General features: G+C 39.6%; 3 protein-coding genes across 3 annotated transcripts; 2 read left to right on the top strand and 1 right to left on the bottom strand.

Moving 5' to 3' along the window:
- Positions 1-3,411: 3,411 nt before the first annotated feature.
- LOC146566306 (collagen alpha-1(VIII) chain-like) lies at positions 3,412-6,021 on the bottom strand. Its single transcript, XM_085288006.1, has 4 exons — positions 5,763-6,021; positions 5,524-5,607; positions 4,677-4,808; positions 3,412-4,588 (listed from the first exon to the last, which is right to left on the bottom strand). Exons 1-4 carry the CDS (start codon positions 5,965-5,967, stop codon positions 4,305-4,307), a joined length of 705 nt encoding a protein of 234 aa, XP_085144132.1. The 5' UTR covers positions 5,968-6,021; the 3' UTR covers positions 3,412-4,304.
- A 1,575-nt stretch (positions 6,022-7,596) lies between these two features.
- On the top strand, positions 7,597-9,169 carry LOC146566305 (complement C1q-like protein 4). The gene is made up of 5 exons (XM_085288005.1): positions 7,597-7,789; positions 7,983-8,054; positions 8,187-8,258; positions 8,662-8,822; positions 8,915-9,169. Exons 1-5 carry the CDS (start codon positions 7,612-7,614, stop codon positions 9,167-9,169), a joined length of 738 nt encoding a protein of 245 aa, XP_085144131.1. The 5' UTR covers positions 7,597-7,611.
- Positions 9,170-13,477: 4,308 nt separating this feature from the next.
- Positions 13,478-15,057, top strand: LOC146566304 (complement C1q tumor necrosis factor-related protein 3-like). Its single transcript, XM_085288004.1, has 4 exons — positions 13,478-13,712; positions 13,943-14,005; positions 14,134-14,265; positions 14,367-15,057. The coding sequence occupies exons 1-4, from the start codon at positions 13,508-13,510 to the stop codon at positions 14,642-14,644; spliced, it is 678 nt and encodes a 225-aa protein (XP_085144130.1). The 5' UTR covers positions 13,478-13,507; the 3' UTR covers positions 14,645-15,057.
- The last annotated feature ends 926 nt before the right edge of the window (positions 15,058-15,983 follow it).

Here is a 15,983-nt window from a genome sequence, read left to right as displayed (position 1 = left end):
GATTTTGGAAGAATATGATACCGATAAAGATGATCACCCATTGTATGTATAAAAATATCAAATTATATCCAAATTATATCAATCACGGTAGCCAAGTTTATATAGGTTCTCCTCGTGTATCGTGTGGAGTATGTGATGATGGGAATTAGGTGAATTATGTGGGATCAATAAGATGTTGAGCAGGGGTAGGAATTAATAAGTATGTTCATACTTCTTCCTACTCCTTTTCAGACCAAACATTGTTACATTATGTCAGACGATTTTGTTTTATTTCATTATATATTTTTTGTTTATCTGAACACATACGTGTGTGTGTGTATATCTACATATATATTCGTATCTGTAAATGAAAATATATGTAGTGTGTATATATTGTTTTTTGTTTTATATGTCTGAAACAAATAAAGATACAATACAATACAATCCAAATACCTATATTCTTCATCTCTTTGTTAGCGTTTAAATCAATTACAGGTTCTTTTGAGTTTTGTCACGGTTTGCAAGCCGTGTGGAATTATTTAGGACCAGGACGCGGCAGCTCTGGTGCAGGTGAGTATTTATTAATGAAGGAAATACAAACAACAAAGGCACTGGGAACATGAAACTGGAACCTAAACTGGGTAAAACTAACAAAACAAACCAGAAATGAAGATGCAGGGAGGTCCGGGGAAATACACATGGAGAGCTGCAGGGAGACCGAGGGAAAACAACACAGACGAACCAGCAACTACTATGACAGAAGACACAACTTAAATACACTCAGAGAACACAGGGAGATTACACACAGGTGGGGGACACAGCTGGGAGTGATTAACGTGACGAGACTAGGGAGGCAACTGAAAACACTCACATAAGACGCAGACCTTCACAATAAAATAGGAACTTACACATGAAAGGACACAAACTAAGAAACGCGGACTAGATACAGGAACACACGGGCAGAACAGAGTAAACACTAAACAGAGGAAGAACAGAACCAAAATCACAAGAAGAGAAAACACAAAACGCTGGGTCAAAAGGACCCAGGATCATGACAAGTTTTGTCCAAACCACACTCCTTCAGTCTTTTCCTGGTTTAACTTGGCACCGGAGGCTTGTTCATATTTTGTTAACAACTCCTTGAGTATTGATAGCTCCTTTTGGTCTTTAATAATTACTGAGACATCATCCGCATAAGCAAGGGCTGTCACCTTGCATAAGTCGTTTAGGACGTATCCAGTAAAACGGCTATCACAATTGATTATCTTGAGTAACGGATTTATTGCTAAAACATATAGAGCTGCACTTTTCACAATGATAAAGTCTCCCATGGCAAACCGTTACATAATATCATATTTCTAGTTTTCCTCCTCAGGTCCACTATAATGTGTTTACATACTACAGAGCCACTTATCTTTGTCTTATAACCTCTTTAGCCCTTCTTTTCCATATGTGTACATTTATAATGCACATCACCAACCAAGACTATCTTCTTTTATTTTCACTCATCTTTCTCTAAATATACCATATCTTACTGCTTTTATGCTGTTTTTTTTTTATATCAAAACCTAATTTTTCCACATTCTGTCGTATTTCCACCGTTCTATAACAGTGTATTAGCAGGTGATCCAAGGTTTCACCATCCTCACACATATCCATAGGGCATTTCTTAGTCGTCACAAAACAACTCCACCTTATAACACCTCTTACAGGGAGACGCCGACCGAAATTAACTCCACTCTCTACATTTATTTGTTCAGTCAACCTTCCATTAACTTTGATCTGAACACATGATTTTTTGTATAATACTTTAATCCTGATCCTGCCGATACTACTCTACGGATCCGAAACGTGGACGGTGCTCAAAGCGGACCTCAACAAACTCAGTTTTCCAGATGTGCTGCCTTCGGCAGATAGTATCACTTCGAGACTGCCTTCGAAAAGAGGGCATCCGATGGAGATCCGACAACCAACCGCCAATCGAGGGGAAAATTCATAAATGCCGATTGCGATGGTTTGGCCATGTGTGTAGAATGGATGTGAGCAGACTACCACATCAACTCCTCTGGCGTAAACGACCCACCCAGTGGAGAATCCACCGAATGACACCGAAGAAAACATGGGTAAAACAGGTCAAAGATGACAGGGATCGCAGAATAAATCTCGACGAGGCCAGGACAATCGCCAACGATCGCTATGCATGGCAACGAGTTGTGAAGGAAATTTGACAACCATTGGCACCCACAGCAGCGTATGGGCTTAGGAGTCGATCCAGACCCAACGCCGGGTAGGGATCAAAGAAGAAGAAGAAAGAAGGAGCATTTGCTTTCATTTTGACATTCTTTTGCTTCTGGACCCAATCCTCCGCACTTCCAACACTTAAAGGTGGGGCAATCTCTCACTTGATGGTCTTGCGCTTGACAAATGAAACACCTATTTACTTGTCTGGGATATATAATTCGTCCATGGTAGGGTCCTAGTGAAATTGACCTAGGTATGACAACCATGTTGCCAGCTTCATCTCTCCTCATCTGCACCTTAAATTTCCTCACTCCATACCAAAGGCCAAACTTATCGACTGGTTTAACAGGTGGTTGTAGGATTTCACAATATCTTTGCAGATATAGTTCAATATCTTGGTCTGAGACTCTTCCTGTACCATCCTGTACCCCAATTTCTATGTATTTATGCCAAGTCGTCGTGTTTCAGGTTTCTCATGACAGGTTTCCATCTCCCTGTTTGTGTTCATGTTTTTTATGTTTTGCTTTAGTTCTCCCAGTTTAGGTTATTGCTTAGTTTCACACTTGCCCTTTTGATACTGTTTAAACCAGCCTTAATAAACGGCTCACATTCTGTTAAAATGAAGTTTTGTTTTCGTGTGTCTGCACTTGGGTCCACCTCCTCACTCCACACAGTCTGCTTCTGCAGATTGTGACTGTTCAGTCATTAAAGAAGTTAAAGAACTATTTGTTGCAAAGCAGAAAAGATGAGAAACATGCCCAGCATTATTCCTCTTAATCACACAGAGGCAGTCCACTAAAGTAGTATTATTCAGTACAGACACTGTAAAATCATGTTGCCACGCCACTGACCTGTATATGAAGTAATAGTTGTTTTTATATTAAAGTTCCTGAATTCATACAAACACTTCCTTTATTATGCCGACTCAGCAAAGAGCATCATGTACCCCAATTTCACGAGTGGAGAATAGATTTGTAGTCAATCACATCAATATGGTGACATCCATCCTGTTGGAGGCATGTTTAGAGTGAATCCTGTAAAATGCTGCCATTCATGTCAATATGCTCTGTTTACAATGTCCACTGGCATATCTTTAAATGTGCTACTAGAAAATACACAAAGCATAAAATACACGAAAAACTACTTTATTTTCTGCTCCCTTCTTCTTCCTATTCTCTGTCTTCATCCCTTATTCTCTCTCAGTCTTTGTGCCGTCACCCCAAAAAAGAGAAATGTTACAGTGTATAGAAGACATAAACTGATCCAGTTAGCAACAATATTTAAACTGAATACTGGCTACTGCTGGACACTGACAGGTAACATCAGTTTGACTTCCTATCACCTGGATCTGGAGCTGTATTGTAAACAAACACTGAAGCCCAATTTGACCAGAATAGGAACAGAATTTTTTAACAAACTAAAATGATAAAGTATATCAGCTTCTTAACTGGCAACTCACAATATCCCAGCAAACTAGTGGATTAGAAGGTTCAAATTAGCCAATAATCTCTAGTGATTTCAGCTACATTAGTTAATATTTTTGATGCTATTTAGAGAACAAATACTAATTAGCAGACTCTTTATAAGTCACAGTAATGTTCCAGCATTCCATTTTGTCATTAATAAAAAAGTTGGGAAAATAATACATTTGAAGATAATTCCAGAAAATAATACAAAAATACACTCACTACTATTACTATTGTTATTTTTAGGGGTGCTGTGATGAAATTTGGGGTGGTTGATTTCTAAAAGAGTCTAAACTCAACTATGGTTAATAATGGTTAATAATCTGTGTACTACCAATATAACTGAAATAACTTCACCATCTGCTAGGCTAGGTAAGTTCAGGTTAAAGAAATTGACCAACACACGAAAGCAGGATACATAAAAGGACATAAAAGGAAGTTAAACATTATCTGTGTCAGCAGAGGAGTGGTAGAAATCTAAACTAAACACAAAATAGATCAAATAGCTGATGACTCCTTCTTAGAAGTTATTCTAAGACGTATTTAAGCATTGCTACTTAAAGCTTCACCCATACAGGAAAGCTGAAACAGAAAGTTGTTCTGGAGTTCTTACACATCTCACACGGTGAAAAGCAAGTGACCACTGAAGTTGGTGTCATGATTAACACCATCAAAAATCCTGGCATGAGCCCAGAGACGCAAAGACACCTGATCTCCAGGTTCTAGAAGCAGTGAGGTACCACAAGAAGTGCTCACAGTACCAGATGCCTGCAGTTCAAATGCAAGAAAAATGTGTTCTCCATTCCTGAACAACACACCAGCTATAGGATGAGATTTGTATGCATGTCCATGTAGGTGCCACTCAAAGTGGTAGGCTCCTCTCACTGGAGCAATGAAGATACCTGTTCAATAGAAAATGAACTGTTAGAGCATCTACAACAGATCAGATTGACATCAACACTTCAGGAACAAGATACACATTATTATTACCTGTTTGTGGGTTGTAGGCGTTTCCAATGTTTGTGATGACACGTCTGAAGACTAAAGTAATCTGTACATTAAAGGGTCCAGTATATCCATAGCCACCCTCCAACAGAGATGCTGAGAAAGCCACTTGTTTGACTGAGAGAGAAGGAAGGTGGATTGTTTTAAACTTTTGTTTTTGATTTAAACATTTTTCCTTCAATTGAGGATTTCTTTTTCATAGTTTAATGTTTTCTTTGTTAACACAGTGCAATGGGACTATTGTTTTTTTTTCTGAGAATCAAAAACAATTTGCTGACATAAATGTTTTTGTTATGCAGTGATGTAGTCATGTCATGGTTGGTGCCTATTCACCAGCTAAATTTAATTAGATTAAGTGTTGGATACTAAATATGATGTTGTACTTTAAAAGAAACCTATAAGCTCCACAAAGTGATAAGACTTACAATAATCCAATGTGTGGTGACCTCCTTTATAATATCATAAATGCTAAATATTCTTCCAGTTACACCCCCCACGTTAGTGACCTGGATTCATGTTCTGCTTCTTTTAGGCTTTTATTTTTTCCTGTTTTAAGGTCTATCAGCTTATTTGTTTTAGCTTTATTATTTGATAGTTGCTGAGGTTGTACAGTGGGGCAAAAAAGCATTTCAGATAATAAAACTATGGATTTGATCACCAACTATACGATTGTGTTTAAAAGCAGCAAACAGCAGACTAAGATAGTTACATTCGGGTCAAAGGATTACACTGAGATATTTAGGGGTTGTTCCTCTTTAACAACTGGAAAATATTTATGATGTGGGCATTCATAAGTTCACTGAAACAATCATAACTTAATTGATTACATTACCTTTTGATTGCTGCTTCAGATGTTCAATCTCAGCCTTCTGCCTCTCCAACTCAGTCATCTGCCTCTCTAGTTTTGTTACATGCTCTAAAAAACAACTTTATTTAGATCTTTGTTTGAAGATTGCCTTGAAAAGCGCTATATAAATCCAATCCATCATTATGTCATTTTTGTCATTGTGAATATTTATGAAATGACACTGTGACACAAACGTTGGTCATAGGAAACACACACTACTGTACCTTGATTATCTTGTTTTAATGTCCTGATCTCAATCTTCTGTTCAGCCAGTGAGACTGCCATCTCTCTGAGCACAGCATGGATGTCCTGTTGACAGGGTTGTTGGTTTGAAATCTGCTGGTCAACAATTTCATTATCTGCCTCTGTCTGATTTGTGGAAACAGAGCAGACCAGAAGCAACAGCAAGAAAAACACCATGATCTCCATTCTGTCAGTGAAAACTCAACCGTATCTGTGTCATCTGCAAACCTGACTGACTTTTATATTACACAGTACAAAGATGACGTAGCCACCTTTCCTAAGATAACTGAGGACATTACTATGCCTTATAAATCACTGGCTATTGTAATGTTTATGAGTACCATTTAAAAGGCTACAAGGAAACAAGTTACTGTGAACGATTGTCAGTCGGCAGTAAAATGGGTCAGTGCATGTGCTGTCTTTGGAAGTTTAATGTAAACAAGAAGAATATAAATGATTTCCATGAAATGACTTTCTACCAGTTTAGCCTCTTATTTCTCTATAATTTGCTTCCAAGCCAGACTATCTTTAAATGTTAGAAAATCATTTTGAGAAACAGTTCTCCACGTTTTCTGGAGGACTTCTCACAAGCTGTTGTTTTCAGTTCAGTATCTGTATCTGACCATTTTGAAGGGGGGGAACCTGGCGCCTGTTGCTCGGTCAGGCCTCTTCCGGGGTGCGGGGGACCCTCGGGCCTCCGGCCTCTGGGCCTGCGGCTCGGTTCACTCTGGCACAGCTGGCTGCTGGCAGAGCCGGCGGGCACGCCGGTGCAGCCCCCTCTAGCTTCTGCTCGGTGGCTACTGGGTGACGCCTCGTCTGGGGATACTCAGCCCTTCCCATGAGGGTGGCACGGATGCCCCTCCGGTGGTCCTCCTTGGGCTCTCGTGCTCTGGGAGCCTCTGGATGTCTGGGGCCTGGATCTCCTCCATGCCTGCTTCATACCCTGGGGGCGGGGCTATGGCTCGCTACATCCTCTTGCAGACCATTACATGTGGAAACCATTTGAATACAAGCGCGCTGATCCACACAGGTGTGCACGCGGGTGTTCACTGCTCGTAGACTTAAATTACACCTTTCTTGGCTGCTACTTCAAAGCACATTGTGCGCTGTCTGTCCTGCGTGCTGCACAACAACATTGAATATTTAGTATTTACTGCTGTTTACACTTAGCTAGATTAATGCGATGGTGTTGTGTTTAGTATGTTGCTTTGGTTTTTTTTGCTTGTTTTCTATTCTTCTTCTCTCAACAGGTGATCCAGGAGATTTTTTTTTCCTTTCTCACTGTCCCTCTCCCCTTCTGTTTTTCTTTTCCTTCCTCTTTCTCTCTCCCTTTCCTATCCCTCACTCATGTCTGTCCCGTCTGTAACATCTGAAAATAAAATAAAATAAATAATAAAAACGAAGGTCGATCAAATGGACCGATACGGCAATGCCACGATGATCCATTTGGCAAAGTAAATCCATTGGGTCTCCTTCTTGGTCTTCAGACAACAATTCTGACGGCTAAAGAACCAAATGGGACAGGCAGAAAAAAAAAAAAAATAATAATAATTCACCGCCTGTAGGAGGTGTGGTCCTGTGGCTCTGCAGTGTGTGAGGTGGAGGCTGAGGGGACGTGGAGGAGACCACTGCTCAGTGTAGCATGAACAGAATGAGACTCACAGTTACTTACATACCTGTGCTGTACTGACACAAGCAGCTTTTACACAGGATGTGTTGGGGGCAGTGTGGGTGTGTGTTTGAGAGGTGGTGCAGTAACCTCCTCATTTATGTTATAAAAAGCTTCACTTTGGAGACAGTACAGTTGCACAGCAGTTATCCAGCGACAGAATGGAGATCATCATGTTTTTCCTGCCGTTGCTTCTGGTCTGCTCTATTTCAGCAGATCAGCCTGAGACTCCACTCCAGCCACCCTGTCCACAGGACATCCATGCTGTGCTGAGAGAGATGACCGCCTCACTGACCGAACAGAAAGTGGAGATCAGAACCTTAAAAGAACATAACAAAGGTAAAATATTACCTTTGGGAATTACAGAAGTACCAGTATCACAGCATGTAGCTCCACGGATGGTCTTCCTGACACAACATCCAAAATATTTGCATCTCCTCCTGGGACACAGAATCTTTGTGTTTCTAAGGTGAATCACTACATCACGGGCCACTAAACTTAAATGTAAAGTTGTTTATAATTTGTTTTTCAGAACTTGTTGCAAAACTGAAAGAAGCAGAGAGTCAAAAGACTGAGATTGATAAGCTGAAGCAGCAGCTGCAAGGTAATCATCCCACACAGGCAAACACACCAGCTCCAAGCAACACCAACGACTCTCAGCTGGTTAATATTACACAAATATTAATGTTGTGTCTAGAGAAAATGATAAACTTTTTCCTTTACTCATTTTATTCAGATCATGCAGCAAAGCTGGAAGAGCTGGAGACTCACAAGTCTGAGGTTGTCGAGTTAAAGCAGGAGCTGAAAGGTACTGAAATCACCATGACTCTGACTGTTAATGTAAACATTTACAAGACACACTGACTGTGAAGTCTTCAATTGATTTATTTAGCAGATTGTTTCATGTTTTAAGTGCCTTCATATCTGCTAAATAAACAAACTGGCTTCGTGTCGACATGAAGATCTTCCTTTAATGCCTCTTAATGGCTCACAATGAGACAAGTGGTGGGTGGTCATGTACGTGTGACACATTTGGTTACAGCTCAAATGAATGCAAAGGTCTTTTCAGATATTTGGTCAGCACAACAATCATTTCCCATAAACACAGAAAACAGCTAATGTTTTTCTTTTTTGATTCTATGACAATAAAAACTGTAAATTGTTATTTTACTGCAAGTTGTGAATATTAATGACATTTCTCTCTCTCTCAGTCACACAGGTGGCTTTCTCAGCCTCTCTGCTGGATCAAGGTGAAGGATATACTGGACCCTTTAACACTCAGAGTACTCTGGTCTTCAAACATGTTGTCACAAACATTGGAAATGCCTACAACAAACACACAGGTAATAACACTGAATGTCACTTTTCAGCTATGTTGATGTCAGGCTGATGTTCCAGATGTTCTAACAGCTGATTTTCCCTTTAACAAAAACAAATGTCCCACAGGTATTTTACCTGTGGGACTACCACTTTGAGTGGCACATAGGTGCACATGGAGATGCTTCACATGCTGTATATGCTCTGTTGTTTAAAAATGGAGAGCGTATATTCACAGCATATGAAGTCCAGCCGTCCCATTATGTAACCACCTCTAATGGAGCCTCTCTGCTGCTGCAGGTTGGAGATCAGGTGCTTTTGCATCTCGCTACTAACGCGAAAATCTACGACAATCAAAATCATCTTTCCACCTTCAGCGGTCATCTGATTTTCACCATGTGAGACCGAAGCACTTCCTCATGTTGTTTTTGCTCAGCTGTTTGAGAATTATGTGTTAAGTGCATTCATGTCATTGATGGTAAATGTAAACCACCTGTCTTCTGTTTTTAAACCATTCACATTTTTAGATAAAGGCGATGATACAGTGTAACAGTTTGCAGTCATATTTCTACCAAAATAATAATTTTTTTTTCTTTTTTTGTTTGTGTCATGGTTCTGGGTCATTCGAACTCCATTCTGAGTTTATGATGTTTTGTTCTGGTTTCTTTGTAATCTTTTTCTTGTCTATCATTTAGTTTATAGTCATGTTTTTTCCTGCTAAGTTGATTATACTCCCGGCCCGTGTGTTCTTGTCCCTGTGTCGTGTAGTTGTGTCTCTATCCTGTTTACATGTTCCCATGCTTGTGCTTCATTCTGTGGCTCCTCCGTCTGTGTTGTGCTTTCATGTGTGTTCTCCCAAGCCCGTCATGTGCCCCTCTCCCTCTCTCTCTGTATCATCTCCGTTAACTGTTTCCACATTCCCCTCTCCTGGAAAACTACTCCCATTGTCTCCCAAGCCCAGCTCCTATGTCAAGTTGTGTGAATTAGTCTGGATCTCAGTGTTTCCTGTTTTACTTTGAAAGTGTCACGTCCTGTGTGCATTGTGTTTAGTTTTGCTTCCTGTGTGGTTAGGTATATTCGTCTCAGGTGTGTTCCCAGGTGTTCATTGTCAGGTCGTCTGATTGTCTCCCCGTGTTCCTGGTCTGAAGTTTTTTCCACGTTCTTTGTGTTTTGATCTTAGTTTATTTTCATCTGTCTCCTCTTTTGCCCTTTTTTTGAATGTTTTTTCCTGGCCTCAATAAACTGCTTGTTTTTCTGTTAAACCCGTTACCAGCCTCGAGCGGCTGTGTTTGGGTCCGCTTAATTAATGAGTTCTGCCCTTTGACACTCTGTTTGTATTTATTAAAGAATAATTGAAAGACATCTGTGGAGTTTTCCTGTTTGTATTTGTTTCAGATATGGACATCACCACAAAACAGTGATGTAACACATCCTAAGTACAGATATTATACTCAGATCAAAGTAATGTAAACAGAGATCTTTGTTTCTGGGTGCAGATGTTTCCTCAGGACATGGACTATTTAAAACCTTTTTTTGTTTGTTAAACAATCCTTGGTCAGTCCTCTGTAGTCCCTGTAATCCCGTCAGTGATAAGGCCAACGATTGCTGAGTCAACAGAGAACTTTTGCATTAAGCAGTGTACTGTACTGCAGCGCAGCGTTGTAGAAGTCTGTGGTGTGTATGGTAAATATAAATGGAGCCAGGACTTTTCCCCATTGGGCGCCTGTACTGCAGACGACCCTGTCAGACACACAGTTCTGGATCCTTCCATGATCCACTCACACCTGTATACTCCAGGTTATCTCTCAGCATTGTGTGCATGATAGCACTGAAAGCACTTTCAAGATGAGCGAGGGATCGATGTAGGAGGTGGATCACAGCGTCATTAAAGCAGACAGCCATGTAGCTCGTTTCACAAAGGGACCACAGAACTCTGATATAATGTTTAATTTAGACCGTTTCAGGGTCTGTATTATTTTGCTGACAGTGTCTTAATGTAGTGTGTGACAAGAACAAGTGAAGCCAGATCTGAACATGCTAGTATTTGTCTTGTTATGGTAACAAGCACTTACAGCAGGTGAGGTGAGGACAAAGATGTCTTTCCAAATTCTCCTCAAAGTAAAAAGTGTTATCAGGTTGTACTTTGGTTAATTGCACAAGTGGGAAAACCCCAAACATTTGCTCTGTGAAGAGAGCAGTGAATCAGTCAGTCTGACAAAGCTCAAGAAGTATGAGGAAACAGTTCTTGTCACCCCGTCACAAACAAATATCGTGTTTTCTGGACACAAAACTGGACTTTGGATCTAAACGGCACAATTAGCCTTGGGCAAAAATCCAACACCCTCAGAGCTGCACAACATGCTGATCAGCACATCAAGATAAAAACTTCAATATCTTTATTTCAAACATGTTCCAACAGTTTAAAACGTGCACAGAAAGCAGTGAGATAACCATGTTGGTAAAATGGTCCATTAAAAAGCCATCCTCTCCGTCTGGATCCATTAAACCTTCAACCTGGAAGGTTCAGTCACAAGGACTTTGTTTTCATTCCATTCATACACGCGCATAGGGCAGACTTTTACTATAACTAGTACTAATATAATTTGGTTGAGCCTGTTTACATTTGATTAAGGTGTATTATTTATTGTGGGTTTCTGTGAGCAGGGGTGAGTGTGAGGTGTATCATCTGTTTCAGAGTCTGGTTGTTAGAAAGAAAATTTGAGGAGTTGCTTTTCAGCCTTCCAGTTAATATTTTTAAGTCTGATTTTTCACCAGGAGAGCCAGTATCCTCAACATTCATGAGGGAAGGTCTGGATCGTTTCAGAGATTCAGATCTTTTGACTGGGCTCCTTTACAAGAGTCAGCTGTTACGGCCTCCAAATGATTCTTCATTTGGATCCTTCTATTTGATCCTAATTTAGGAATTATGAATGGTTTGTGTGTTAGGAAGCATTTTTTTCAGTGTGCTGATAAAAACGTTTATTTTTATGCATTTATTTGTCCTCCACATTGGTATCATTTCAACCAGGTCTTCTTTTTACAAAATTCTGTGCTTAGCTTTGCTTTGTCTCCAAAATCATTGAAATCCAGACGCTGCTCATTTCCCATTTTTGCTCGTTTCCTCAGTTTTGCATTTAACCCTTTAAAACTGCTCCCACTCAATCTCATCTCAAATGTCCGATTAAATACAGTGGGGCAAAAAAGTATTTAGTCAGCCACCGATTGTGCAAGAACTTGCACAATCGGTGGCTGACTAAATACTTTTTTGACTAAATACAAAAACCAGCAGATGAGCTGCTCTACCTCCGCTACAGCCATAGGGATCCCATAGCATAGGGTTGAGTCTGATCCTATGCTATGGGATCCGACTTGCATTAATAAGAACTTCAAACTAAGCAGGAAAGCCAATTCTACAGCAGGTTTCAGCATCACAGCAGCAACACCTCTGAGTCTTCTCTCCTGAACTTTTATTGCAATATCAGCAAAACAACAATTCCAGACAACAAATTACATCTAACTCATTGTCATCCAGCTTTTACATAAAGAACAATTTGAGGCATCCTATAACAGTCCAAGATCATCAGGTTTACCTCAACACTTATTAAATCCACTTGTTCAATACAAAAACACACAACACACGCAAACAGGCTACAACAGTAGCTGTACACCGACTGTTATGAAAACCATATTTATAAAGTCTAATAATGATAAGTGCATCTACTACTGACACATTAAGCATTTACAGTCAAAGCAAAGATTTCACACCATTATCAGCTGTACTTTGCATCATTAAAATCAGAGACACGTATTTCCTCCATGCCTCTTTTTACTGTGCAATATAAAGCTCAGGTGGTGTGAGGGTGCACGTGGATAATCTTCACATGGTACGAGTGTTGTGGTGTTCAGGAAAGTAGAGCAAACTTTGTCTGCACTGATACCAAAACAAATGTAGTGACTGAAAATGTGAACTGTTTTCTCTCATTCTTTTCAATTTGGTTAAAGAAAATTTATAATCATGTTTCAAAGTGTGTTTTTATGAAGTAACTCAGCAGGAGACCTGAAACGGATTCAAATGTGGCTCCGAAACATTTTTACAAAACTCAGTTCTTAACAGCACCCCTCAGTGAAAAACGGCTCCAGAGAAATGATTCCACTGTTGCTTAAACTCCTGTTTTTGTTGGTATTGGGAATCTCTATTTGAAAACTGTGAAAACTCAGAATTGCATCATTCAGCTGCAAACAAACAATACACCAGCAAAGCATCAAAAATATACTAAATTATTAATGTGGATCTCTGATTAATAATTAAATTAATAACTGCAAAATGTACAGAGTCAGCAACATTGAAGGATGTGAAAGTTCTAAACAAAGGTTGGCAGGATTCACACATGGAAAAGGTAATTACTCCATTACATCTGTGTTTCCAGACTAATTACCTTTTTGAATTAGTAGAAAACTTCATGAGAGTCATTTAAACTGCTCTTATTTGCTATGAACTAAACCAGCACATGTCCTGACACAATTTACTGTCAGCAGACAATCACTGATAGTCACGCGTTTGTGTCCTTCTGACTGAAAGTCATAATGATTAATGATTCATTCACTAAGATTACTTATGCCTTCAGTTATCAAAGAATCTCTGAAACCAATGAAATCATTACTACATAACCATAACTGTGTAATATAAAAGTCAGTCAGGTTTGCAGATGACACAGATACCGTTGAGTTTTCACTGACAGAATGGAGATCATGGTGTTTTTCTCGCTGCTGCTTCTGGTCTGCTCCGTTTCCACAAATCCGACTGAGGCAGATAATGAAATTGTTGACCAGCAGATTTCAAACCAACAACCCTGTCAACAGGACATCCATGCTGTGCTCAGAGAGATGGCAGTCTCACTGGCTGTGCAGAAAGCACAGATCATGATCCTACAGAAAGAAAATCAAGGTACAGTATCATGTCAGGTAGTGAGAGAAGTAACAGGAAACCTTCCATATGCTTTCATTTTTCTATATTCACTGTTGTCTTATAAAAGTGCCAATGTCACTACGAAAATGTCCAGATAGAAAGAAAAAACCCTGAACTAATCAGCATACTTTCTTTTATGTTATGGACAATGCTCTAAAATTAGCTGTGCAGTGAAGTGAAACTCATAAAATTACTTTTTACACTTTTAGATCATTCAACAAAGCTGGACAGGCAGACAACTGAGATTGACCAGTTGAAGCAACAGTTACAAGGTAATGTGTGCAAGTCATCATGAGTCTGATCTTTTCTATGAAAAGGTAACTGTGGATGTTTGTGACACGTTTAATTACAAAGCATAAAGTTAAAAAACAAACAAAAAAAAGACATTTCTCTCTCTCAGATAAACAGGTGGCTTTCTCGACTTCTTTGTTGGATAGAGGCACTCTAGACATTGGACCCTTTAACACAGATACTACTCTGATATTTAAACAGGTTTTCACAAACATTGGAAATGCCTACAACCCACACACAGGTAATAACACTGAATGTCACTTCTCGGCTATGTTGATGTCAGGCTGATGTTCCAGATGTTCTAACAGCTGATTTAACATGACAAAAACAAATGTCCCACAGGTATTTTCACTGCACCAGTGAGAGGAGTCTACCACTTTGAGTGCCATGCATATGGATATGCAGACATTATGACTCGGGTTGAGTTGTTCAAGAATGGAGAGAAAATTTTTATTATACTTGAACTTCAACCATCCCATATTTGGACTTCCTCTAATGGAGCCTCACTGCTTCTAGAAGCTGGAGATCATGTTTTTTTACGTCTCTCTGCTAATGCAAGGGTACGTGATAGTCAAGGTCATCACACCACCTTCAGTGGTCACCTACTTTTCACCATGTGACCAGTGGGACAGCTCTATAACGTCCTGTTTGGAGCTCACACTTCAGAAGTAAAACAGATTGGATTGGTTCAAGGTTTTGTGTGTGTGTGTGTGTGTGTGTGTGTGTGTGTGTGTGTGTGTGTGTGTGTGTGTGTGTGTGTGTGTGTGTGTGTGTGTTTCTAAAACTGCAGACTTACAATGTTGAAATGTTTTTATATTTGCATCTATATCTGGATTACATACATGTGATAATAGACAGTAATAAAAATATGAATGATTAATAAAAACTTGTCATGTAGGAATTTTCTAGGCATTTCTAGAAATTGTTTGGTTCACTTAAAATAACTAAAACACTCCTTTTAAATCCAAATTCAAATAAAATCTTAAGACACAGTAGTGATCAGTAAATGGAAGAGCCTGAAAGTAATGTGTTATGTGTGGAATTAGTATTGCAGAGACTTTTAAGCAGAGCTCTCAGCTCTTTATTGATGTCAGTCTCCTGTTCTGGTTTTCTTTTACAATGTCATTCCTGACACTTTACTTACTTTCTCCATTCTCTTCAGCTTCTACTTTCCAGTTGATTCACATTAGGCACTTTAAAATATCTCTTTTCTCTCCATCTTTTTCCAGTTCACAGCCATACTCTGTACTTACAGTATGATGGGACAATGGCACCATCATGTGGTCAGTTATCAAGTAGGAAAAAAAGAAAGAATAAAAGAGCAAACCATTTGACTCCAAATTTAACATATTCTCATCATTTTTACTTGTGTAGCTGAAAGCTTGGTGTAAACAGCCCCTCTTTGGGCACATAATCAACACACTGAAACCAGGTAATAATAACGCCAACATGTGGAGTGGAAAAGTTGTGTTATTTTTAGTGCACATATCATAAACATATTCAGATGTGCAACCATACTGGACCAGTGTCTATACTCATACATACTTATAGATATCTATGACTTACTTAGTAATAGTGATGGTAGATTAATTACATTTATTTCTTGCATATTTCCACAACCCTGTATCCATAATCACATTCTGCGTTTGCTGCCATTGTATGTAGTGTATTATCTTATTTGTTTTGTATTTTTTGTATTTTCCGTCTGCTATCTCTACCTGAGCTGAGGTAAATGGTAAATGGCCTGTATTTGTATAGCGCTGTACTTAGTCCCTAAGGACCCCAAAGCGCTTTACACATCCAGTCATTCACCCATTCACACACTGCTGATGGCAGCTACATTGTAGCCACAGCCACCCTGACAGAGGCGAGGCTGCCGGACACTGGCGCCACCGGGCCCTCTGACCACCACCAGTAGGCAACGGGTGAAGTGTCTCGCCCAGGACACAACGAGCCAGA

This window comes from Mchenga conophoros, linkage group LG10, assembly GCF_057382185.1.
Source record: "Mchenga conophoros isolate Kocher_MC1m ecotype Shallow Benthic linkage group LG10, M_conophoros_male_GT1.1, whole genome shotgun sequence".
In the NCBI taxonomy this organism is placed as follows: domain Eukaryota; kingdom Metazoa; phylum Chordata; class Actinopteri; order Cichliformes; family Cichlidae; genus Mchenga; species Mchenga conophoros.
The sequence above is the reverse complement of the archived record's forward strand: the minus strand, read 5'-3'. Positions and strand labels throughout refer to the sequence as shown.